The sequence below is a fragment of the Stenella coeruleoalba genome (assembly GCF_951394435.1).
Source record: "Stenella coeruleoalba genome assembly, chromosome: 2".
NCBI classification, from domain to species: domain Eukaryota; kingdom Metazoa; phylum Chordata; class Mammalia; order Artiodactyla; family Delphinidae; genus Stenella; species Stenella coeruleoalba.
Genome location: NC_137147.1, coordinates 85,953,413 through 85,980,229, shown reverse-complemented (window position 1 = coordinate 85,980,229; position 26,817 = coordinate 85,953,413). Strand labels below are relative to the sequence as shown.

At 50.2% G+C, this 26,817-nt stretch overlaps 2 protein-coding genes across 2 annotated transcripts in view; one reads left to right on the top strand and one right to left on the bottom strand.

The window, feature by feature from the left end:
* MAPDA (N6-Methyl-AMP deaminase) overlaps window positions 1-7,546 on the bottom strand; it is a 48,124-nt gene extending 40,578 nt beyond the window's left edge. Inside the window, 1 exon segment of the mRNA XM_079912603.1 lies at window positions 7,022-7,546. The gene's annotated coding sequence lies outside the window, so the exon portion shown is untranslated.
* LOC307182346 (protein-glutamine gamma-glutamyltransferase 5-like) overlaps window positions 1-26,817 on the top strand; it is a gene marked incomplete at its 5' end in the record, with an annotated part of 44,984 nt that overhangs the window by 2,486 nt on the left and 15,681 nt on the right. The window contains 4 exon segments of the mRNA XM_079913590.1: window positions 18,749-18,812; window positions 18,814-18,865; window positions 26,212-26,289; window positions 26,293-26,340. Of these exon segments, the coding sequence (XP_079769716.1) occupies window positions 18,749-18,812; window positions 18,814-18,865; window positions 26,212-26,289; window positions 26,293-26,340 (242 nt within the window).

Sequence of the window (26,817 nt, the reverse complement as noted above, 5' to 3'; positions counted from 1 at the left end):
GCTGCAGGAGTATATCATGATGGACTACGGCTTTGTTTACAATGGTCATGAAAGAGTCATCACCCCCTGGCCCTGGAACTATGGGCAGGTAACACTGTCACCTGAAGTGGGCCTTAGACAACTCTATTAGGTTATGAAGTGCCACTAACAGAAGTCAGGATGTGCAGTGCTGGACCAATTTCCCTTCCAGTGAGAGGCACAAGGAGGGAAGGGGAGATGTCTTTCCTTCTCAGTTTTTAATATTTTATGAAAAACTTAAAACATGGAGGTTCAGGCTACTATAATGAACCTCCATGAACCTCTTACCTTCAATAGTGCTCAATTTATGGTGTATTTTGTTTCATCTAATCAGGGATTTGCAAACTATAGCCTGTGGGCCAGATGTGGCCCACTGCCTGTTTTTGCATGGCCCAAGAGTTTAGAATGGTTTTCATACTTTATAAACTGCTGAAAAAAAGAATTTAAAAAAAATAACACAGTCGGGCTTCCCTGGTGGCGCAGTGGTTGAGAGTCCGCCTGCCCATGCAGGGGACGCGGGTTCGTGCCCCAGTCCGGGAAGATCCCACGTGCCGCGGAGCGGCTGGGCCCGTGAGCCATGGCCGCTGAGCCTGCGCGTCCGGAGTCTGTGCTCCGCAACGGGAGAGGCCACAACAGTGAGAGGCCCGCATACCGCAAAAAAATAAATAAATAAATAAATAAAATTAAAAATAACACAGTCATCCCTTAGTATTTGCAGAGGATTGGTTTCAGGACGCCTCCACAGATACCAAAATCCAAGCATGCTCAAGTCCCTTATATAAAGTGGCATAGGCCGCTCTCGCCTTCTGAGATGGCCCACGCTCTGTCTGTGGAGTGTGTTTCTCTCTAAATAAATCCACTTCTTACCTATCACTTTGTCTCTCACTGAATTCTTTCTGCCATGACACATCAAGAACCTGAGCTTCATTAAGTCCTGAAACCAGATACTGAAACCCCTGCCAGGTGGGAGAAGTTAACTGTATGCTGCCACAACTGGCAGGACCCAGGACCGGTTGGAACCAGAAGGCTGATGATGCTGACTCCCACTTACCTCACACCAACCAATCAGAAGAAAGTCCATGAGCTGATCACACCCTCGTCTTTGAACCATTACTATAAAACTCCTCACTACCCCCTCCAGGTTGGGACACTCAGTTTTGAGAGCATTAGCCCTCTGTGGCCCCCTTTGCTTGGCAAAGCAATAAAACTATTCTTTTCAACTTCACCCCCCAATAAATAAATAAAAAATAAAGCGGCATAGTATTTGCATATAACCTATGCACAACTTCCCATGTACTTTTAAATCATCTCTAGATACTTAAAACACCTAAAACAATGTAAATGCTATGTAAATAGTTGCTGGCACTGTGCAGCAAATTCACGTTTTGCTTTTGGGAATTTTCTGGAATTTTTTCCCCTAATACTTTTGATCCTATTGGTTGAATCCATGGATGTAGAATCCACGGACACAGAGGGCCAACTGTATTTTGTGATGTGCAAATTATATGAAGTTCAAACTTCGGTGTCTAATAAACAGCATTTCATTGGAACACAGCTATGCTCATTCATTTAGGTATCATCTGTGGCTGCTTTCATGCTACAGTGGCAGGATTGAGTAGTTGAGACAGAAACCCTATGGCCTGCAAAGCCTAAAATATTTATTATCTGGTCCTTTATAGAAAAACTTTGCCGATCCCTGATGTATTCTTCCCCATTCCTCGCATCTCATCACTGGATTTTTGGGAAGCAAATTACCATATCATTTAATCGAGTAATACTTCCAAATATAGTTCTAAAAGATGATGACTCTCTGAAAAACTGAGCCACAATACAGTATTATAACTGAAATAATGAACAGCAATTCTTTAATAACACCAAATATCCAGTTAAGGTACACAGCGGGGGACCTTTGACTCTGGGCAACTTTTCTACTCTCAACCACCAGCCGTGGCTGGGATAGTTTCTCTCCGCCTCCCACTGCCTTCTCAGCCCTGTCCACACCCACCGGGAGGGAAAAGTGGGTTGGGGGTAGGAAGCAGGGAGCCTTGCTGAGGAAGAGCAGGTTCCCTGTTCTCCAACAACTTGTGTAATTTTTTGAAACTTAGAAAAATACCAGGGTATTTGGTAGCCAAAAGGGTTACGACACATGTAGCAAATACATGTTGTAGCTGTATGTCATGAGTGTACACTGGCTTCTCCTGTGCTCACACCATCAGCACTGAACCCTCTACCTGATTTGAAGGTTCTCCACGCTCTTCCCCCTCTCCTCACATGCCTGGCCTTATATGTATCCATCCGATCTCTTCCTACTCTCGCAAGTCCTCCAGGAGGAAAATCTCTGAGCCTCTGTCTCTGGTACCCATCCCGCCCAAAGACCTTGGGTGAATGCCTTCACCCTGCTCTCTTCCTGTCTACCTTGTCCTTCCAAGCCCACCGGCTCCAATAGCCTTCTCTGATGCCTTCAGCTGACTCGCATCTTTCCAAATTCCATTTGCATTTTCCATCAGAAACACACAGGTTAGTTCTTCAAAATTCTGAATCTTAACACATTCCCAACTTGACTTACAAGCTCTTTGAAGGCAGGAACTTGTCTGATATTTGGCCCCACCCCAAACGTCGGTGTTACTGACTTGGCTTCAGAATTCTAGACGTTTTTACTCTTCTCTTTGTTCTTCCTTGAAATCCCCTGGAAGTTTGAAGAGGACATGATAGATATCTGCTTTCAGATTCTGAACAAGAGCCTGTACTTCTTAGAGAACCCAACCAAAGACTACTCCCAGTGGAACAATGTGGTGTATGTCTGCAGGGTGGTGAGCGCCATGGTAAGGCCAGAAGCTTCCCCGGCCCTGCCTGAGCTCCCTGCCCCCCACCCCCACCGCACCGCGAAAACCCACCTGTCTCTCCTCTGCAGATCAACAGCAATGATGACAGCCGTGTGCTGCAGGGGAGCTGGAGAGAGGACTACTCCCAGGGGGTCAGCCCACTGGAGCGGACGGGCAGCGTGGCCATCCTGTGACAGTGGGCAGCCAGGGGCGGGCAGCCTGTGAGGTATGGGCAGTGCTGGGTATTTGCAGCTGTTATGGGTACCAGTGAGTGAGGGGGAGATGGGAATGCAGAATCACTTATTGACTCTTCGTGATAACTCTTCGAGGTTGGGCTGGGATTATCTCCACTTCACCTGAGTTGACTGTGGCCTGTCCACAGCCCCATGGCTAAGGAGTGGTGGTCACTTGACTTTTAACCAGCACACTCTATAGTCTCAAGGAATCCTGCAATAACCAGGGAAGGTGTGACCTGCTGCAATCACTCTTCAGTCTCCTTGATGGAGCAGTTAGGCTATTAAAATGGTCACCTGGTCCCAAAGTGGAGGCAAAACTGGCTTGTTTCTGACACCTGCTCAGGATTCTCAGCTCAAGGTGAGCCTGGAGTCAGGGGCAGGTTGAGGGAAGCTTGAGGTGCAAGCAGATAATCTGGAAGCCTGATCTCATCTGTGGGCAGAGCTGGTGGCTCCCAAACACTTCTCAGAGAGATTCTTGAGGAGTTACAGTTAGAGATTGACTACTTTGCTGACTACCCTTAAGGAGCATCCATGTTTCATGCATTATCAGTTATTTACAATTTAGTCCCAAGTCATTGATCAGATTATCTGTGAAGATGAGGGAAAGATGAAAGCACTGTGGTACCTGCCTGTCTTCCCCCAAGAGGCAGGAGTACCTTGCACAGTGCTGCCTGTTACATTGTGATGCTCAAGAAGTGTTTACTGAACCGGTGTGTTGACTCTGAGTTGGAGAACGAGGGAGCACAGAATGGGGAGGACAGAGACAGGGTCCAAAGACAAAGTTCTAGACTTTTCTGAGAGGGGCAACATAGCTTGGCAGTTATGTACAGGTGCTACAGACAGTGGAGGGGTTTAAATATGAGTGTTCAAATCAAGTGACCTCATTTTGTTCATTTGTTTTCACGGGAAAATGCTCAGCACAGTGCCAGTATTTAGTACAGCCAAATTTGCCTTGGACTAGGCAGGTGTTAAGGAGGAGGGCTCAGGCCTTTAGACCTGCAAAGAGAGGGAGAAGGTCTAAGTCTGCATCTTTGCTCCACCTCCGAGCCTCTCCCCACGGCTAGGCCCTAGAGTCTACGACCTTTGAGCGAGGGGAAAGCTGCTCCTGCCAAGTTGCCTCTGGCCACTGGCAGCCCTGGTCTACCTCTCACCAAGGGTTAAGGGTTTGTGAAAGCCCAGGAGCTGTGCTGGCAGTGGATAGGCGACTGTGGACAGGTGGCGTCCTTTGGGGATCTTCAATGAATCGAAACAAAAAGATTGGTCATTCTTAATAGTCCTCTTACATTTCAAAGCATTGTAATCCTCCCAGCAGCCTCAGCGGGCACCATCTGCTCCTAAGCAGGACAGGGGTGGAATAAACCTCTCTCTAAACTCACCTTGCTTGCTTCCACACCTGGCTGTCGGCTTAATTTCATCTGGCCCTGGTCAAGTGTGTGTGGTGGTGGTGGTGGTGGGGATGACGGTGATGTAGTGACTGCTTTGTGTGATTCCTGAGACGCCACAAGAGGGTGCTGTGGTCTTATCAAAGATGGTCATTGCCTCGTACATGCAAGGTTCCCTTCGTCGCTGTCTTCCACATATCTCCATAAGTCTATCTGGCTCTTCTATCTGTGCTTTTATTTCTTTCTTTCCTCCAAACCCTTTTATTTGAGTATAATTACAGATCCAGAATTTCAGAACTGAAAATCATCTAGTCCAACTCTTCATTTTGTTACATATAAGAAGACTAAGGGCCAGAGAAGTTAAGCCAGTTACCTAAGGTCACACAGCTTCTCTTCTGGCCACAGCATAGGTCTAATTTTTTAAATTTTTCTTTCCAATTATCAAATGTTTAGGTTCTCTTTTTTTAGTTTGGAAAGCTGCTGAATAGAAAAATCCCTAAATGATAAATTGAGTTGTTGTTAAGTGACCCTCAAATGATTTCTTTCTCCTGGTGGAATGGAGACTATGGATAGGGCAGGTAGGCCACAAGGTTCTGGGCCTGGGTGAGGTGCTCTGAGGATAAAGGAGTGACAGGTATGGATCTGCAAGAATCTTGGCCTTTTTTTCTCCTCCAGCTTGAAAGTGAGAAAGTATGCTCATGAAACCAATGATTCTTCTTGAAATAAACTCAGTTAGTCCTCATGCTTTTCTTCTCTTTAGTAATGAGATGCTTAGGTGTTCCAACCCGTGTCGTTTCCAATTTCCATTCTGCATACAACGTGGATGCAAACTTGACCATCGACACCTACTATGACCAACAAGCAGAGATGCTGCCAACTCAGAAACAAGACAAAATGTGGTAAGGGGCACTGTCTCCTACAGGTCTCTGCTCCGTGCCAGGTAGGGTAGGAAAATTCTGGCCTGATGCTGTCTGGCCTTGAGGAAATATTGCCCCGTACATTGTTGCCGATGCTCAGAGAATAAGTTCCCCAGCCAGAAAGCTGTTCTGGCTAATCAGAGCATCACATCAAGTTCATTTCAGAGATAGAAGACTATGGGATAATGTATTCTGAAGCTGGCAACCAAATGAATAGGTCGTGTCTCCTCTGAATACTGACCTCAAAATCTGTTTCATCTTACTCTTCCTTCTTTGAGCCTTTCTGTTTCAGAAAACAGAGCACATTTCTCTGTTTCTCTGTCAGGGCAAAGCCAGGACTAGCTGCCTCTGCATATTTCCTTTGGTCTCTGCTGACTTCTCCTCTCCCTGCCCCACTCCCTCTCTGTAGGCATGTGTATATACGTCTGTGTGTGTCTCTGTGTGTCCCTTTATTTTTGGACCTCTAGTTGCTTCCTCTGGTTCCTTTCTCCTCTGCTCTACCCCACATCTGATTTCCCGTTTTTGCTTTTCCAGCCAGTTTCCAGGTGAGACCTTTGAATTGTATGAGAACTAGCTGCTGTCCTTGGAGCTCCCTCCCTCTCTGGGCTCCTCGAGGGCTGAAACTTCTCTGGGTCAATGAGCAGTAGTGTATCTAGGAAGGACATGTCACTTGTGTAGAATTCTGTCTGTGAGCACGTAAGCTGAATCTAATCATGAAGAAACAGCAGGCAAGTCCAAAATGAGGGCCACTCTGATAAAAATAAATAAATAAATACTGTATTCAAAATGTCAATGTGATAAAACAAAGCCAGAAGAACTCTTCCAGATGAAAGGACACAAAGGTTTTTGGTCAACTAAATGCCATGTGTGATCCTGGACTGGGTGGAAAAGAATGCCACAGAGCTGCAGTCCCCAACCTTTTTGGCACCAGGGACCGGTTTTGTGGAAGATGATTTTACCACGGGAGCGGTGGGGCGATAGTTCAGGCGGTAACGCAGGCGATGGGGAGCAGCAGATGAAGCTGCTGCTCACCTCCTGCTGTGCGGCCCAGTTGCTAACAGGCCACGGGCCGGTACCGGGGGTTGGGGACCCCTGCCACAGAGGACATTATTAGCTGACAACATTGAAATATAGACAGTAAAGTAGATAAAAGGATAGTATCAATTTTTTTTTTTTTTGCGGTACGCAGGCCTCTCACTGTTGTGGCCTCTCCCGTTGCAGAGCACAGGCTCCGGACGCGCAGGCTCAGCGGCCATGGCTCACGGGCCCAGCTGCTCCGCGGCATGTGGGATCTTCCCGGACCGGGGCACGAACCTGTGTCCCCTGCATCGGCAGGCGGACTCTCAACCACTGCGCCACCAGGGAAGCCCAAGGATAGTATCAATATTAAATGTGTGAGGTTGATAACTGTACAAGAGTACACCAGGGAAGATCCCTATTCTAAGAAATCTCCATATCCACACTGAAAGAAAGCTAGTGATAAAGCAAATGGGGCAAAATGCTAACAACAGATGAACTGGGTATATGGGTGCTCTTTGTACTATTCTTGCAACTTTATTATAAGCTTGAAATTACTTCCAAATAAAATGTAGAAAAAAAAAAAAGAAGAAACAATGATATAAAGCACTCAGTATAGGGTTTGATACCTGGCAAATCCTCTGAAAACGTGAGTCCTTTTCTCCTTACTGCTTTCTGCAGGAATTTCCATGTCTGGAACAAGTGCTGGATGATCTGGAAAGATCTCCCTCCAGGATACAACGGGTAGCAGGTTCTGGACCCCACTCCCCAGCAAACCAGCACTGGTGAGAGCAGACCATTGTGGAAGGGTCTGGGCTCTGTGGGGACGCCGGTCAGGGTGACTGGCCTCGTGAGCAGGAGGCCAGAAAGGAACGATGCCTTTCCCACTTCATCCGCTTTCCAAAGTCGTAGCAGAGACAACTTCAGGTCAGGGGTCTAACTTTGCCTTTGACAGTTGGGTGAGCTGATGAGTCACTGGACCTCTCAGTTGTTTCCTCACCTGTAAAGTAGGGAAGATGAAGGTGATGACTGCTGCTTCCCAGGGTGGCTGTGAGCATCAGATGAATTAATGGGAACTGGAGAGCACCCCATGGATGAGGGTCATTAATGCCACTGCCCCTCCCCATCCCATCTCCCTACCTCTACCTCCCATGGCCAGGACCCGCTGGCCCTGGTCCATATGTCAGCAGCCAAGTTAATGGTCCACAACTCCTGTTCCCTGAACAGGGTTGTTCCACTGTGGCCCTGCCTCTGTAAAGGCCATCAGGGAAGGGAAGGTCCACCTGCCCTACAACACCCCATTTGTGTATGCTGAGGTGAACGCCGATGAAGTCGTTTGGCTGTTGGAGGATGGCCAGGCCCAGGAACTCCTGGCCCATATCATCAGTTCCATCAGGAAGGAAATCAGCACCAAGATGGTAGGGTCAGACCAGAGCCAGAACATCACCAGCTCCTACAAGTACCCAGAAGGTGCCTGGGGCCCCAGTTTTTCAGGGAGGGGGGCAGCTGTAACCTCCTTTGTGTTGCCTCCCAAAGGACATGAGGATGGCTCTCACGTTGAAACCATCACCACCTAACCACTGCCTCCGCAAAAGATGACAAAAGACACCATCCAGTGCTTAAAATCAGGAACTCAATTAACCCAAATTTTTGGCAACTCTATGAGGCAAGGAAATATCCCTGGGCTATATGTGACTGAACTGAGCACCAAGAGATGAAGGGACTGTGATAGAGCAAGGGTTTGAGCCCAGCACCAAGCAACACCAATCGTTCCAGCCATGATGCTGTATTGTCTCCTTAGGCAGCTATTCTTTGTGGCTGAGGCTTCGGGAGGGGACCTGGGAGTTGCTGGGTGCCTTGTTTCCAGCAAGAAGTTCATTGGTCCTCCTGACCCCTCCCCACTGATGTCTTTCCTGGCTCTCCTTTCTGTCAGGATCCTGTGAGGAGCGATCTGTGTTCATGAAGGCCTCCTGGAAAATGCTGGGCCCTTGGAAGGCCTCTTCACCCTTCCTGGACCTGCTGGGGTCTGGGGGCTTTGAGGATCAGCCAGCACAGCTGCAGCTTTACCTGACCAGGAAGGCTGAGTGGGGCCAGGACCTGCTGCCGAAGCTTAATGCCGGGAGTCTGGCAGATAGAGCCCAACCCCAGGGGCCCATCCGCCTGGTGGTGCATTTCTGTGCACAGACCCTGCTGCACGACGGTGGCAGCTGGGAGCCCCTCTGGAGACAAATAGTGCGCTTGACCCTGGACTTCGGGGAGGGTGAGTATGAGGCAGGCCTGGAAAGGCACATACAGGGAGGGAAGCTTGGGGCCGTGAACAAGGCACCCCCCCACACACGCACGCACACACACGCGTGCACACACATGCACGCACAGCACACACGCACACACACACACGTTGGGCAGTGAAGCTGCTGTTGGCAGGAGATTGAATGTCAGGTACTGTACCTCTGATGCCATCCCACCAGGTGAAACACAGCAGTGACCTCGGGGGGTCAGGGGCGCAGGGTAAGCACCATCTGTCTCTCTCTCTTACACACACACACAAACACTTTCACACATGCACATAGACTCATACTCATATTCTCTCTCAAACACAAACTATTATTTCCTCTCTCACACATACACGTTTTCACTCTCTCTTTCCGAGACCCATTCCTGGACTCAAGATGTATTTTGTCTGTGCTTAGAGACACAGTGGCTGCTCTTGCTACCCTACAACAATTATAGAAACAAACTGATGGATGAAAAGCTGATCTGTGTGTCTGGCATCGCCAAGGTGGAGGAGACAGGGAGGTCCATGCTGGGGCCTCCCCACTTATCTACTGAGGTAAGGCATCTGGACAGAGATGGGGCCCAGGGGCCCTCTGACTCACCCAATTCGGGGGCTGGGGGCACAGCAGCTAACAAGGCACAGTCCCTGCCTTGGACACCAAACAGGTGATTAAAGTGCAGTATGGTGTGGTCCCTTGCACTCTGTGCAAAGGGAAGGCTTCCCAGAGGAGGTGACATTTTACAGAAGATGCACAGGAAGACACTCTAGAGAAACGAGGTGGAGTTGAAGGCATTTTAAGTAAGGAAGTAGCTTTGCAGAGGCAAAGAGACAAGAAAGGTGGTATCTGGGAGATGGAGTAGAGAAGACAGGTTTGAGAGAGACTCAGGCCAAATTCCTTGTCACCTGATAAGACAGGGGTGACAAGGAAGAAGGAAACAAATGAAAGGTGAGCCTCACATTTCACGTTCAGAGGCTTGAGTGGCTGGTAAGGCAATTGCATGAGGAACGAATACAGGTGAAGGAAGGGTAAATGGGGGAGGGCAGGGATGACCTCCATGTCCTATAACCAGGGTTTTTCTTCCTCTGAAGGCTCCTTTCCTCACTTTCCCCTCCTACCTGAAGGCCTTGCCCACTGCCTAATCCCCACCTGACTGTGCACCTGGTGGATCTGTGAACAGAACCCTCCACCCCCACCAGAAAGAGATGTGAGTGGCTCCTCATCATAAACCGTCTGGCCACCTGACAGTTTTCACCTGGACATGCTGTGAGGTCATCAGGCCAAGTGATGCCAGGCAGCCTCCGTGAGTGGGGAGGGGGTAACAGTGGGCAGAATCACAAGAGCAGACACAAGCCTGGGGCTGAGGTGAGGGCCCTGCCCATTACACAAAGCCCTGGTTACAACAGGATCCAATGCAAACACATCAAGTGCCAAGTAGGCTATTAATTGGTCCCCATTGCTAAGGAACCCCAGGATGATTTGTGTGACCATGCTGGATGCCAAAGCTATTTTGACCTTGTTCAACTTTGGCACACTCACTAGAGTACAAAGGACTTGTTTCTTTTCTTTGAATTCCAGAGAAGTCAGGATGTGTTCTTCCTTCTCCTCGAGTCTCTGGTTGAGCCAGAACGTGCCCCCAGTATGATCTGGGTGGTCAGGTCATTTCAGTTCAACACTCGTTTACCAAATATCCATCATTTGGCTGGTACTGTGCTAGGCACTGGGGCTCTAGAAGTGAGTAGGATGGATCCCTGCCTCCCACTCACAAGTCAAGGCCATGCTGCCCTATGACACAGACCTCACATGTGATGCACTGAATACACCTGGAGAAACTCAGGGTCTGCTAATGTATATGAAGACAGAGCAGCATGGGAGGAAGATCCTGACTGGGGTCTAGGACACCTGGGTCAGGTCCTTCTCTGCCATTAACATATCCTGCAACTTGGGCCTCAGAATGACATCACGAGTGGCACATGGATGGCACACATGATACCACTTCCTTATCCCATGCCTGTGTCAGACACTACTAATCAATCATGACCCTCTCACTGGCTCTGGATTGTCCTCAGGATCCTTTTTAACACACCATTCCTATCAGCCACAACTAACGGATTGGAGCTGGCACTTAAGTTGAAATCTAATTGCCATCCTGAGCTAGATGACGGGGAGGGAAATAGATTTCACTTGGTGCCAATTCCCAGTTGGTGGTGGCTTCCAGTAGTACTGTGAGCTCCTAAGGCAGGCCAGTGTATGTGTTAACCGTGAATACTGTGGGCTCATGTTCTCGCCCCTGCAGCGTCTTCGTGCTAAGTGAGCAGTCCCTGGTGGTCATCAGAGGGATGGGGAAGTGAGGTAGCTGAACTGAGTGTGGACATGAGGCCAGTTGCCCATGATAACCCCGTCTTCTCTCCACACAGGTGCCCGAGAGGGCCGAGGTGGGCAAGGCCCTGAGAGTCCACATCACGCTCACCAATACCCCCTCGGTGGCTCTGAGTCACTGCACAATGGTTCTGGAGGGCAGTGGCCTCATCAGTGGGCAGATAACAAATGAGTAAGTACCATGGCTATCCACCTGCCTCATGCTGGTTTTAGATAAGGGGATGCCTCGTGGGGTCATAGGATGGTCATAGTCTCCTGGATGCTGCCTCCTTTCCCCCACCTTCCCACCTCCTTGGGGAAGGTTGAGCTCAGTGGTGTTGAGGGTGCGGGGGTGTGGGATGTGCTACCAACGAAGAGAGGAAACCAGATCACCCACCCAAGCAGTTACTCAAGGCTCTAAAAGGCCCTTTTTGACTTTCAGTCTTGGAACTCTGGTGGCCAGACACACCATCCAAATTCAACTGGACCTCTACCCCCATCAAAGCCGGACCCCACCAGCTGCAAGTCCTCATTAGCAGCAACAGATCAAGGAGATCAAGGGCTACAAGTACATCTTCGTTGCTGCAGGAAGGGCTTCTTGAGCCTCACACCCACCTCCTCAGGCCTTCCCAGTCATCCAGCCACTCCCCCGCCCCCCTCCTGACACCCTCTGGGGCCCCCGTACCCCTCCAGGCCCATTTTGCTCTCTTCTCCTCCTGAGGGTGTGGTGTTATCTTTGCTCCTTCTCTGTCCTCTTCCCCCCCTGCCTGGGGGTGAAGGAAGTGCTGTTAGAAGCACTGTGCACCTCGGGAAGAGACAATAAAAATGCTTTATCTATCATCAGTGTTCCTTTTTGTGTGCTAACAAGCTACTTATTGCTACTGGCTGGTCCTCTCAGCCTGACTGCCACCTGTGTGGCTGGGCCCTCCCTGCTCTTCCTGTCTTCTCTCTCCTCCTGCAAGATCTGCAGCCACAAAATAAGTGCAACGTGATCCCCTCTAAACCACCCTCTCTGGAATCCTAGATCCCAGGTCTCTCCATTTAAATTGTCTTAGTGAGCCCGCAAGCAGAGGCTGGAGGGAGGTCTGGGGAGGGCGGCCCAGACATGCTGGGAGGACACTGTGGCCTGCGGGGACCGGCCAGAAGCTGCTGCCGGCCTGAGAGCCTGGGGACAGTGGGGCAGGGCCCACTCACAGGGGTAGCGGGCTGCCCCCCAAAACAGGCCCCCACTTTCCCTGACCCCATCTCCCCTTCTTGCTCCCTCACCAACTCCCTCTCCTCAACCTGACCTCCTCAGCCTCTCTTCCTTCATTGTGTGTGTTTTTGTTATTTTAAGAACAGGGAGCCACTCTTTTGTATTTTCTTCCTGTGATTCTCTAGATCATTTGTGCTCTTCTTAGATAATTTGGAAAGTACAGAAAAGTGAAAAGAAACAAAAGAAAAATCACCGATAGCTTCCCCATCCCAGAAGAAATCTCTGCTAACATTTGACACTTATCTTTCTGGTCTTTTCCCCCCTTTCACTGTGTTTTTGAAAGTTATCATTACATGGCTATCATCAAAAAGACAAGAGATAACGAGTTTTGGTGAGGGTGTGGAGGAAAGGGAAACCGTGTGCACTGTCGGTGGGAGTGTAAATTGGTGCAGCCACAGGGGAAAACAGCATGGAGGCTCCTCAAAAAATTAAAAATAGAACTACCATATGATCCAGTAATTCAACTGTTGGGCATATAACCAAAGGAAATAAAATCACTATCTCGAAGAGATATCTACACCTCTGTGACACTAGCCAAGATGTGGAAACAACCCGTGTCTGTCAACAGACGAATGGATAAAGAAGATGTGGTGTATACAATGGAACATTAGGCAGCCGTGAGAAAGAAGGAAATCCTGCCATTTGCTACAGTATGGATGGACCTTGAGGGCATTATGCTAAGTGAGAGGTGATTCAGATAGAGAAAGACAAATACTGTATGATACCGCTTATACATGGAATCTAAAAAAGCTGAACTTGTAGAAACCGAGAGTAAAATGTTGGTTACCAGGGGCTGGAGGCAGGGGATTGGGGAGTGTAAGGCCAACTGGCCCGAGGCAGGGGAACACAATCAGATTCACAGGTTGCATCAGACCGAAATTCTCCGGACCACCCAGTTCCAGAAACTGACCTGGAGACTTTCCGGACCACCCAGTTCCAGGAACTGACCTGGGGACTTTGCACCCGGCCCAGCCTTCCCGCCTTTCGAGGGGCGGGACTAACGGTCCCCCAGGATACCCGAAAAGACCACCAAATAAGGAATACCCTGCGCCCTCCCAGATTCACCACACCCCTTTCCCTTCTTCCCCTATAAAATCTTGCCCAACCCTCGCCCCGGGTGCGACTTCTCTGGCCCCTTTCTATCGGACCAGTGAACCTCGCCCGGGAGCGCTCCCTAATAAAGCTCACTTGAGGCTTTCCTCTGTTTCGCGGTGCCGTTTGTTAAGATCCGACCTTACATTTGGTGCCGAAACCCGGGAGGGGTACCAAGCCCCGCGGGTTACCGTGCGGGCCGCTCCTCCCCTCCCCCAGGAGACAACCAGGGAACCTCTCCGATCCGGCAGAAAACGGGGTAAGTCCCCCTCCCTTGTTCCCTCCGACCCCCAGAGTCCCTGCCCACCGGACTCCCTGTCCCTAATCGCGGCTGCGTCAGGGACTCCTCCGTCCTCTCTCCGGGCCTCGGGCAACTGTGGAGACGTCCCAATTGCCTGACCGCTCTCCGACCCTCCGGGCCTCGGGTGATTGTGGAGACGTCCCTATCGCCTGACCGCGCTCCGACCTGCCGTGAATTGGAGACTGAGACCAGGAACGCCTCTCTCCCTCTCCATTCACTCAGGGACAGACTGGGGGTCATGGGAACCTCACAATCGAAACCAGATCCTAAGACGCCCCTGGGGTGTCTCCTAGCCAAGATCTCCGTTGCCGATGGCTTATCTTCTATTCCACTGTGGCCTGGCCACAATATCCTCTAGACAATTAATCCTGAAGGTACTTTCGATTTTAACATCCTCCGTGATCTAGATAATTACTGCCGCAGGACGGGCAAATGGTCCGAGGTACCCTATGTTCAGGCCTTCTGGTATTTACGCTCCCGCCCTTCCTTCTACATCTCCTACATCCAAGCCCCTAATTTCCTTTGACGATGACCCCTCTCCACTAGCCGACCCACCCGAATCTCTCGCCTCTCCTCCCTCCAGAACTCCTCTCCAACCTCCACCCTACCCTGAAGCGGTGCCTCCTCCTCCCGAACCCGCTCCGGCCCATCCAACCGCTCCCCCGCCTCCCTCAACGGTTTCTCCTCCCACGCCCCTTGCTTCGCCAATTAGTGCACATACACGCTCTCACGACTCCCAAGATCCAAATCTCCTCTGCCCTCTGAGGGAGGTAGCAGGAGCGCAAGGATTAGTTAGAGTTCATGTTCCCTTTTCCCTCCAAGATCTCACTCAAATAGAAAAGCGATTAGGCTCCTTTTCTGCCGACTCTTCCCGCTACATCAAAGAATTTCGCTACCTCTCTCAAGCTTACGATCTAACCTGGCACGATATCTTTGTGATCCTATCTTCTACTCTGACCCCTGACGATAGGGAAAGAATTCAAACTGCTGCCCGAAACCATGCAGATCAGGTTCACCTTACCGACAACTCCATGCCTGTCGGAGCGACTGCCGTACCTGGCACCGATCCAGGCTGGACTTATCAGGATGGCCAAGATGGCCGTCGTAAGCGCGACCTCATGATCCAACGCCTCCTGGCTGGCATGCAGGCTGCCGCTCATAAGGTAGTCAATTTTGAGAAACGAAAAGAGATAACCCAAGAACCTAACGAAAATCCAGCTATCTTTCTCAATCGCCTTACAGAGGCTTTAACTCTATACACCCGGCTGGATCCCGACACCCCGGCAGGGGCAGCGGTCCTAGCCACCCATTTTATCACCCAATCAGCCCCAGACTGATTTCCGAAAGAAATTAAAACAGGCAGAAGACGGCCCTCAAACCCCTATTCGAGATCTGGTAAAGATGGCCTTTAAAGTCTACAATGGCCGTGAGGATTTGGCAGAATCCAGCCGACAGGCTCGGATGCACCAGAAGGTGGCCCTCCAAACCCAAGCTCTTGTAGCCGCCCTAAGGACGGCCATCTCCCATGGATCACAGCATCCACGGGGTCCGCAAAAGGCAACCCCGCCGGGGGCCTGCTTCAAATGCGGAAAAAAAGGCCACTGGGCTCGCCAATGTCCCAATCCCCCTTCTAAGCCCTGTCCCAGCTGCGGGCTAACGGGCCACTGGAAGAGTGACTGCCCTACGACTGGCCCTCCCTCAGCGTCTCCACGCGGGGGGCAGGGCCGACCCAACGGCATTACCATTCGAACTGCTGGGATTGGCTGACGACTAACGGCGCCCGGACTCGAAGACCCCCATCACCCTCGCCGAGTCCAGGGTAACGCTACAGGTAGCGGGTAAGTCCATCTCATTTCTGGTGGACACGGGGCTACCTATTCGGTCCTGCCTACTTATTCCGGGACAGTTTCTCCTTCCCAGATCTCGGTCATGGGTATTGATGGCAAACCATCCTTCCCACTCCAGACCGGTCCACTCCCATGTCATATCGAAGGACTCCATTTTACTCATTCCTTCTTAGTCATACCATCCTGCCCAGTTCCCTTGCTAGGCCGAGATGTCCTTTTCCACTTAGGGGCCTCCCTCCAGCTGGTTAGACTTGACCCTAAGGTCCCCTCCTCCCAACTCCTGCTTCCTCTTCTCGGCCTGTCTCTAGAACCCTCCCTCTCCTATCCCCCTCTTCCAATCACCGAACCCAGTCAATCCCCAAGTCTGGACATATTTTCCTATCAGTACATTCTTTTTAATAGCTACGATCACTCCACTGTTTGCATGTACCAAATGTTTCTCATTAGTCCCCTACTTATGGGCATTTTGGCTGTTTCTAGTGTTAGTCTTAGACAGACAAAGCTACAGAGAGTGTCCTAGCACCACATGTCCAATAATTCCCATCCTCTAAATCTGCCTGGGGGCAGGGGTAGTTCCACAGGCATGCAGACACAGTGTGGGCAGAAGGAAGGGCGAGCCAGGAGGAGAGAGCAGGAAGAAGGGCAGGGAGGGATGAGAGTAGGGAGTGGGTCTGGTGGGCTTTGGGGGCAGAGGCCAGACTCAACCAAGCCTTACTTCTGACTTAAAGGATGCTGAGTAATATTCCATTGTATATATGTGCCACATCTTCTTTATCCATTCATCCGATGATGGACACTTAGGTTGTTTCCATCTCCGGGCTATTGTAAATAGAGCTGCAATGAACATTTTGGTACATGACTCTTTTTGAATTACGGTTTTCTCAGGGTATATGCCCAGTAGTGGGATTGCTGGGTCATATGGTAGTTCTATTTGTAGTTTTGTAAGGAACCTCCATACTGTTCTCCATAGTGGCTGTACCAATTCACATTCCCACCAGCAGTGCAAGAGGGTTCCCTTTTCTCCACACCCTCTCCAGCATTTATTGTTTCTAGATTTTTTGATGATGGCCGTTCTGACTGGTGTGAGATGGAATATTACTCAGCCATAAAAAGAAACAAAATTGAGCTATTTGTAATGAGGTGGATAGACCTAGAGTCTGTCATACACAGTGAAGTAAGTCAGAAAAAGAAAGACAAATACCGTATGCTAACACATATATATGGAATTTAAGAAAAAAAATGTTATAAAGAACCTAGGGGTAAGACAGGAATAAAGACACAGACCTACTAGAGAATGGACTTGAGGATATGGGGAGGGGGAAGGGTAAGCTGTGACAAAGCGAGAGAGAGGCATGGACATATATACACTACCAAACATAAGGTAGATAGCTAATGGGAAGCAGCTGCATAGCACAGGGAGATCAGCTGGGTGCTTTGTGACCGCCTGGAGGGCTGGGATAGGGAGGGTGGGAGGGAGGGAGACGCAAGAGGGAAGAGATATGGGAACATATGTATATGTATAACTGATTCACTTTGTTATAAAGCAGAAACTAACACACCATTGTAAAGCAATTATACTCCAATAAAGATGTCAAAAAAAAAAAAGACGCCCCAGCTTCCCTTCCTCCCTCTCCCCCAACCTTATCCCCAGGGGGCCTGCTGGGTCGTGCCAGAACCCAGAACCCTCAACATCTCTCACCACCTCTCACTGCCCTGTCGCTGAACGGCTCAGAACTCTTAACCTATCAGCCCGGTGAAGAGGCACTGCCACTGAATCAAGGAGGACAGCTGTCTGTCTGTCTCTCTGTTCTCCCAGTCTCTGTGTCTCTCTTACACACACACACACACGCATATCTCCCGGCCTCCAAGACTAGGGGTTTCCGACTTGTACTGAGGGCCCCCCTGAGCTGTGGGGAGGAGAGTGATGCCTGTGAGGCCTTCTCTTTTCAGTCTTGTGCCCCACCCAGGTCCCAGGGAGAACCTATAGGGGCTAGGGATTGGTAGGGGCTGAAATCAGGATCAGTGGCTCCCCCATCACCACGGCCAAGATATTGGCTGGGGAGCCCCACACACCCTGTCTCAGGCCACTGCTGCTCCCCACTATGGAGAGGGATGTGCGTGCTCTCAACCATGAACCTGCAGCTCTCACCACACTGGTCCAAAACCTGATAAAATGCATGTCAGCCAGGAGTCCTTCTCCACCAGCGACGCCCCCCCTCAGACTGTCTGAGGCTGCCTCTGAGGAAGGGGGGAGGGTACCATCACCTGACGCTCAGGCAGGGCTTCCAGACAGTTCCAGGACACTGCAATGAGGACATCTGCCCCCATGGCCTTTGTTTGTTCATTCTTAATTTTAAAGAGAAAATTCTTTTTATATCATAAAAGGGACATGTTCATTCCAGAAAATCTAGAGAACACCAATAGGCAAAAAGAAAAAAAATACTGCTAACATCTTTCAGAATAGGGTTCAAAATCCTCTGTTCATACACATATGTTTATAACAAAAGTCAATTCGTGCCCTACACATTATGTAACCTATTCAAGCTTAATATATCAAACGTAGATTTCTGTCTAAATATACAATTTTGCACCCATATATTAATAGTGTACAGAATTCTGTGATGGAGATGATCATTTAACTAGTCCCTAAGAACAGGGCCTTTAGGTTGTTTCCAACTTTTCAGTGTTATAAACAGCACTCAGATGAGCAGCTTAAGTATCTAAATCTTTGTGCACTTTCTAAATACTTTGCTTAGAATAAATTCCTACAGAAGGAATGCTGAGGTCAATGCCAACCCCTAGGTTCCAGTTTTCTCATTTCCCACCAGGACTAGTTGAGTGTAGCAGAAAGGGAAGGGAACATGGACTCACATGGGCTCTGTGTTCAAATTTCACTCTACATATGTGTGGTTTGGGCAAGTTTCTTATCACTCTGAGCCTGTTTCCTCAACCTTGAGATGGGGCTAGGAGGTAAATGTACTCTGTAAACCAAGAAATTCCACCAAAGGTAACTTTTACTTCTACCCCATGTTCCTATTGAGCCTGTTGCTGGTGTTGATGGGGGGTAGGGGATGGGCCTCCCCAAGACGCCTCACTCATGCCCTTCTTGGAGTCACCGGGTTCTCTCCCCAGAGCTCAGTTTCCATGGCCCTGGGCCTTCTGGGGGTGGGAATGGAACAGGAAGGGTGGCATGACTTTTCTGCTTTGTGTCCTCCCACTTTGATTCCCAGGAGACGCTGTCTCCTTGGACGGTGAACCCCAGAGGCAGGAGTATGTCGTGAATGATTACGGCTTCCTATCAAAGGAACAAGAACTGGATCTGTCCCTGCCCCTGGAACTATGGACAGGTGAGTCTCAGCCCTGTTCATGGCCCATCCGGGCCCTGGGCTCCTAGGGAGAGGGGAGGAGGACCAGATGGGAGGGTGCCCTTCATGCAAGCTTCACCCAGAACTGCTGACAAGTGGGGACTAAACGGCACCAGGAAGCTGTGAGACATGACCCCACAACTTCCTGGGAGCTAGGGGAGCAGCCATAGAAAGTTGGAAGGTGTTCTTTGCTGATCACGTCTGATTAGGACAACAGGATTTAAGGGGGAAGGACAGCTGAAGGCACACACTCAGGAATTCCACTAAGTAAGAGGGTGAAGATGAAGGGACAACAGTGACAACGGCCATGATGGCGGCTAGTTTTTTGTTTGTTAACTGTGTTTCCAGCGGGGGCCCAGCTGCCACGCTTACTTAATCCTCACAACACCAGGCGACAGTCCCTAGGGTCAGTTCTGTCACACTGAGGAAAACTTGTGCCCGGAACATCTCATCCAGAAGCACGGCTGATGAGCAGCAGTGCGTCTCCCTCCCCATTACTATTTGCTCTTTGGTTATTTGCTTTTGAAAAAAATATATATATATATATTTATTTATTTGGCTGCACAGGGTCTTAGTTGGAGCACACAGGATCTTTAGTTGCAGCATGTGAACTCTAAGTTGCGGCATGTGGGATCTAGTTCCCTGACCACGGATCAAATCCGGCCCCCTGCACTGGGAGCATGGAGTCTTAGCCACTGGACCACAAGGGATGTCCCTAGTTATTTGCTTTGATTACGTATCTTTTTATTATAAAAGTAATACAGGGATTTGCCTGGTGGTGGCCCACATCACAAAGTGTATGAAGAACCCAGCAGCAACCACCTCACAGAAGAGGGCCCACAACACAAAAAGGTGAGGAACCCAACATGAACACCCTCAAACCAGAGGGCCCACACCGTAAAGGGGATGGGAACACAGCAGGAACCACCTTAAACCAGAGGGCCAACATAACAAACGGGATGTGAATCCAGAAGGAACCACCACACACCAGAGGGCCCACAACACGAAGGGTATGAGGAACCAAGCAGGAAGCACCTCACACCACAAGGCCGACATCACAAAGAGGATGAGGAACCCAGCAGGATCCACCTCACACCAAAGGGCCCACATCGCAAAGGGGATGAGGAACCCAGCAGGAAGCACCTCACACCAAAGGGCGCAGATCATAAAACGGTAAGGAACCCAACAGGAACCACCTCAAACCAGAGGGCCCGCATCACAAAGGAGAGGAGCAACAAAGCAGGAACCACTTCACACCAGAGGGCCCACATCACAAAGGGGAAGGGAATCCAGCATGAACCACCGGACACCAAAGTGCCCACATCACAAAGGGGATGAGGAACCCAGCAGGAACCACCTCACACCAAAGGGCTCAGATCATAAAACGGTGAGGAACCCAATAGGAACCACCTCAAACCAGAGGGCCCACATCACAAAGGGGAGGAGCAAGAAAGCAGGAACAACTTCACACCAGAGGGCACACATCACAAACAGTATGAGGAACCCAGCAGGAACCACCTCACATAAGGAGGCCGATATCACAGAAAGGTTAGCAACCCAATAGGAAACACCTCACACGAGAGTGCCCACATCACAAAGAGGATGGAAACCCAGCAGGAACCACCTGTCACCAAAGGGTCCACATTACAAATGGGATGAGGAAACCAGCAGGAACCACCTCACACCAGAGGGCCCACATCACAAAGGGGATGGAAACACAGCGGGATGCGCCTCACACAAGAGGGCCCAAATCACAGAAAGGTGAGGTACCCAACAGCAACCACCTCACACCAGAGTGACCACTTCACACCAGAGGGCCAACATCACAAATGGTATGTGGAACCCAGCAGGAACCACCTCACACACCAGAGGGCCCACATCACAAAGGGGATGATTAACCCAGCAGGATCCACCTCACACCAAAGGGCACACATCACAAAGGGGATGAGGGACCCAGCAGGAACCACCTCACACCAAAGGCCCCACATAATAAAACGGTGAGGAACCCAACAGGAACCACCTCAAACCAGAGGGCCCACATCACAAAGGGGATGATTAACCCAGCAGGATCCACCTCACACCAAAGGGCACACATCACAAAGGGGATGAGGGACCCAGCAGGAACCACCTCACACCAAAGGCCCCACATAATAAAACGGTGAGGAACCCAACAGGAACCACCTCAAAACAGAGGGCCCACATCACAAAGGGGATGATTAACCCAGCAGGATCCACCTCACACCAAAGGGCACACATCACAAAGGGGGATGGGAACCCAGTAGGAACTACCGCTCACCAAAGGGCCCACATCACAAAGGATATGAGGAACCCAGCAGGAAGCACCTCACGCCAGAGGGCCCGCATCACAAAGGGGAAGAGCAACAAAGCAGGAACCACTTCACACCAGAGGGCCCACATCACAAAGGGTATGAGGAACCCAGCAGGCAGCACCTCACAGAATGCGGCCCACATCACAAAAAGGTGAGGAACCGAACAGGAACCCCGTCAAACCAGAGGGCCCACATCACAAAAGGGATGAGCAACAAAGTGGGAACCACTTCACACCAGAGGGCCCACATCACAAAGAGGAAGGGAATCCAGCACGAACCACCTCACACCAAAGGGCCCATATCACAAAGGGGATGGAAACCAAGCAGGAACCACCTCACACCAAAGGGCCCACATCACAAACGGGATGAGGAGCCCAGCAGGATCCACCTTACACCAAAGGGCCCACATCACTAAGGGGATGAGGAACCCAGCAGGAACCACCTCAAACCAGAGCGCACACATCACTAAGGGGAGGAGCAACAAAGCAGGAACAACTTCACACCAGAGGGCACACATCACAAACAGTATGAGGAACCCAGCAGGAACCTCCTCACACAAGGAGGTCCATATCACAGAAAGGTTAGGAACCCAATAGGAAACACCTCACACGAGAGTGCCCACATCACAAAGAGGATGGAAACCGAGCAGGAACCACCTGTCACCAAAGGGTCCACATAACAAATGGGATGAGGAAACCAGCCGGAACCACCTCACACCAGAGGGCCCAGATCACAAAGGGGATGGAAACACAGCAGGATCCACCTCACACAAGAGGGCCCAAATCACAGAAAGGTGAAGTACCCAACAGCAACCACCTCAAACCAAAGGGCCCACATCACAAAGGGGATGAGAAACCCAGTAGGAAGCACCTCACACCAGAGTGCCCACATCACAAAGGGGATGAAAAACCCAGCAGGAAGCACCTCACAACAGAGTGCCCACATCACAAAGGGGTAGAGGGACAAAGCAGGAACCATTTCACACCAGAGGGCCAACATCACAAATGGTATGTGGAACCCAGCAGGAACCACCTCACACACCAGAGGGCCCACATCACAAAGGGAATGATTAACCCAGCAGGATCCACCTCACACCAAAGGGCACACATCACAAAGGGGATGAGGGACCCAGCAGGAACCACCTCACACCAAAGGCCCCACATAATCAAATGGTGAGGAACCCAACAGGAACCACCTCAAACCAGAGGGCCCACATCACAAAGAGGATGGGAACCCAGTAGGAACTACCGCTCACCAAAGGGCCCACATCACAAAGGATATGAGGAACCCAACAGGAAGCACCTCACGCCAGAGGGCCCGCATCACAAATGGGATGAGGAACCCATCAGGAAGCACCTCACACCAGAGGGCCCACATTACAAACGGTATCAGGAACCCAGCAGGATCCACCTCACAGAAGAGGACCGAAATCACAGAAAGGTGAGGTACCCAACAGCATCCACCTCACACCAGAGTGCCCACATCACAAAGGGGATGGAAACCGAGCAGGAACGACCTGACACCAAAGGGCCACATAACAAAGGGGATCAGGAAACCAGCAGGAAGCACCTCACACCAGAGGGCCCACATCACAAAGGGGATGAGCAACACAGCAGGAACCACTTCACATAAGAGGGCCCACATCACAAGAAGGTGAGCTACCCATCAGGGACCACCTCAAACCAGAGGGCCCACATCACAAAGGGTGTGAGGAACCCAGCAGGATCCACCTCACACCAAAGGGCCCACATTATAAAAAGGTGATCAACCCAACAGGAACCAACTCAAATCAGAAGGCTCACATCACAAAGGGGATGAGCAACCCAGAAGGAAACACCTCACACCAGAGGGCCCACATCATAAAAAGCTGACTAACCCAGTAGGAACCAACTCAAACCAGAGGGCCCACAGCACAAAGGAGTTGGGAACCAGGCAGGAATGACCTATCACCACAGGGCCCAGATCAGAAAGCAGATGAGCAACAGAGCAGGAACCACTTCAGAACCACCATTCACAAAGGGTATAAGGAACCCAGCAGGAACCACCTCACACAAGAGGGCTCACATCACAGAAAGGTGAGGAAACCAACAGGAACCACCTCACAGCAGAGTGCCCACATCACAAAGGGGATGAGGAACCCAGCAGGAACTACCTCACACCAAAGGCCGACATCACTAAGGGGATGAGGAACTTAGCAGGAACTACCTCAAACCAGAGCGCACACATCACTAAGGGGAGGAGCAACAAAGCAGGAACAACTTCACACCAGAGGGCACACATCACAAAGGGGATGAGGAACCCAGGAGGAACCACCTCACACAAGGAGGTCCATATCACAGAAAGGTTAGGAACCCAATAGGAAACACCTCACACAAGAGTGCCGACATCACAAAGAGGATGGAAATGATGTCAACGATGTCAAACGATGGATCGATGTCACACCAAAGGGCCCACATCATAAAAAGGTGAGGAACCCAACAGGAACCACCTCAAACCAGAGGGCCCACATCTCAAAGGGGATGAGAACCCAGCATGAACCACAAAGGGTATGAGGAACCCAGCAGTAACCACACCAGGAAGCAGGCTAAGATTCAGGCTAAGATTCCATGCTTCCACTGCAGGTGGCATGGGTTCCATCTCTTGTCAGGGAAATAAGACCCCCACATGCCATGGGGCACAGGCAAAAAAATTTAAAAAGTAATACATATTATTTTCCCTTATAGGTTATTACAAAATATTGAGTATAGTTCCCTGTGCTATGTAGTAGGTCCTTGTTGGTTACCTATTTTATATATAGCAGTGTGTATATATTAATCCCAAGCTCCTAATTTATAACCTATAAGGGAAAAGAATCTGAAAAAGGATATATATATATATATATATATATATATATATAACTGAATCACTGTGCTATACATCTGAAATTAACATAACATTGTAAACCAACTATACTACAATAAAAAAATAAAATTGGTATAAAATTTTTAAGAAGTAATACATAATTGCTTTAAAAACTTTATAGAGAAACATTACAAAAATAGGTGCCTAGAATATGAAGGTCTTTCTAAGCACTGTCACCAGCAAAATGTATGTTCCTCTACATTTTGTTTTCTGTGCATATTCTAAAACATGCGATTTTATTTGTAAAAATTGCATCGTATTAATTGCAATGCTCTGCAACTCCTGCGTTACTGAAAGCCTGCCTCTTGCTGAAAGCTCAGCCGACAGCAGGAAGCCCAGTGCCAGGCCAGGGAAAGGATTCTTAAGGCTGAGCCCCAGCACAAAAACACTCTCGGGGTAGCAGGGGAGAGGGCCAGCTCTGGCTTCTCAGAAGGGGTGTTGCCTGGAAAATCCTGAGCAGGGGGCTTGTAGAGCTTGTATCAGTTTAATATGGGTCCCTCTCCTGGACTTGCCCAAATAGAACTCCAACATATGTAGCATCAGGCCTAGCCTCGGCCCCTGGGGTGGCTATAGTCAAGATGAGACATGGCAGCCTCAACTGGTCCCAACTGACATCCCCAGCTCCTCACGCACCATGGGCAGATGCGGATCCTGGAAGTGAGGAGTTGATGCCTTCTGAGCCCTGGGTTCTTCTCTCTCTCTCTCTCTCTTCTTCAGTGAACGTATATTGAATGCCTGCTCAGTGCTAGGCAAGGCACTGGGTGCCAGAAGCATGAAAATGAATGAAACACTGTCCCTGAGCCCACAGTAAAGTGGGGACTTGGTCACATAAGCAGGTCGCTTATTACACAGTGGGGTATGTAAAGACTGAGCGCCAGGCAGAGGGTATTCTGGGAGCCTGGAGGAAGAGCACTCGGCTGGGCATGGGGGTGCCAGGGAAGCTTCCTGGGAGAGGGTGTGCTTGAACTGAGTTAGCCAAGTGAAGGAGGGGGAAAATATCCCAGTCAGAGGGAAGCGTGGGCAAAGACACAAAGGTGAGAAAGGGTCTGGCCTGCTGCAGGGGTTACAAGGAATCTGGTGTTGCTGGAGCAAAAAACGGTGAGGCGGCGGGGGGTTACTGAGACATGAGGCTGGAGAGGTAGAAGGGGGCCAGATCAGATAGGGTCTTATGCACCTTGTAGAGGAGGTTACAGCTTTGATCCTGTAGGCCACAGGAGCCGTTGAACATTTTAAGGCAGAAAAGTGAGCCAATCAAACTGTCCCCTGGGGATAATGGATCAGAGAAGCCTCCGAATCCTGATTATTGCCCAGTGTACCATGGGAATAAATGGAACACTGTCATTTACTCTCATTCAACAAAGATGCACAGAGTCACTACTATGTGCTGGGCACTGTGCCAGGTCTGGGGGTAGAGTTGTGAGAACAACTGGAGAGAAACACGCATACAGTCAGGCAGGCAGGACAGACCTTGGCTACCGCATTGTAACAGAGTCTGATGAGTAAGAGACGTGGTCAGGGCCGTGGAGAAAAACCTGGCTCACGGAAAGCCTCAGAGGAAGTGGTGTTCATGACAAGCCTGAAGGATACGGAGTCAGCCTGCCTTCGCTAAAAATTTTCCATAACTCACATGCTATTGGTCAATCCAAAGCCCCACTGGATCACAGGTGCCGTGGCAAGTCGGGGCCATCACCTCAGCACTAGCTGCCAGTGATGAGCTGGGTCAGCAGGTGCGGGTGGAAGATGAGGCAACGTGGCTTTAGCAAGAACATCCCAGGAGCTCCATGAGTGTGGGATTAAAGGGGAGAAGAGGGAGAAACAGATGTTTCAGCCAGTCAGACTCATTGGGAAAAACTACAGGAATTTAACAGGCAGGACCTACAAACTGGGTGAGTTGTGACCCCAGAGCTTTGAGACCCTGTACCTGCCCCAGAGGCAGGGCAGTCCATAGCTGTGCTGCTAGACACAGTTTCCTTCCAAATGGGCTTGTATTCCACAAACGCACTCCATTGGACAGCTGGGAGGGGTGGGTCATGCATTTCTTTTCATCTCACGTGTGCCAAGTCTGGGCACCTTGCCTCTCTGCATCTCCTCTCGCAGTTGGAAGAGAATATCATAGACATCTGCCTGGAGCTGCTAGACAAGAGCCTGAACTTCCAGATTGACCCAGCCACAGACTAGGCCCTGCGGGGCAGCCCCGTCCACGTCAGCAGAGTGGTGTGTGCCATGGGGAGGCTGGGTCTCTTTCTGCCCACCCAGGGCATGTCCAGGGAGGGCGGAAGCTGTGCAGGGGTGCCCTACCCACTCACGGTTGCCCCTGCAGTGAGGGAATGAAGAGTCGAGAGGCAGAGGCCCTCCAGCAAAGCCATTTTTGATGAGACTGATGAAAGAATGTGGGTAACAGGTTTTCTCAGCTGAGCTCTGAAAGAGCTGGATGTGGACCATCACCTTCATTAATTCCAAATTGCATTTTTTGGGAAAGACTAAGTGTAGCTCTGGTTTGGGAAATAGTCTCATTGTTTCTAACTTTCTGCTCTTAGAGCCAAGCTCTGGCTTTGCAGGGATGGGGCATGGAGGGGTTAAGAGGGTGGGTAGAAACAGAATAATAAACTAATTAACAGTGGTACACAAGTCAGAATAGCTGGCTTCCCACCCTCACCCCTTCCCCGGCAGGTAAAATGAGATCAAAGCCTCCTGCATCTCAGG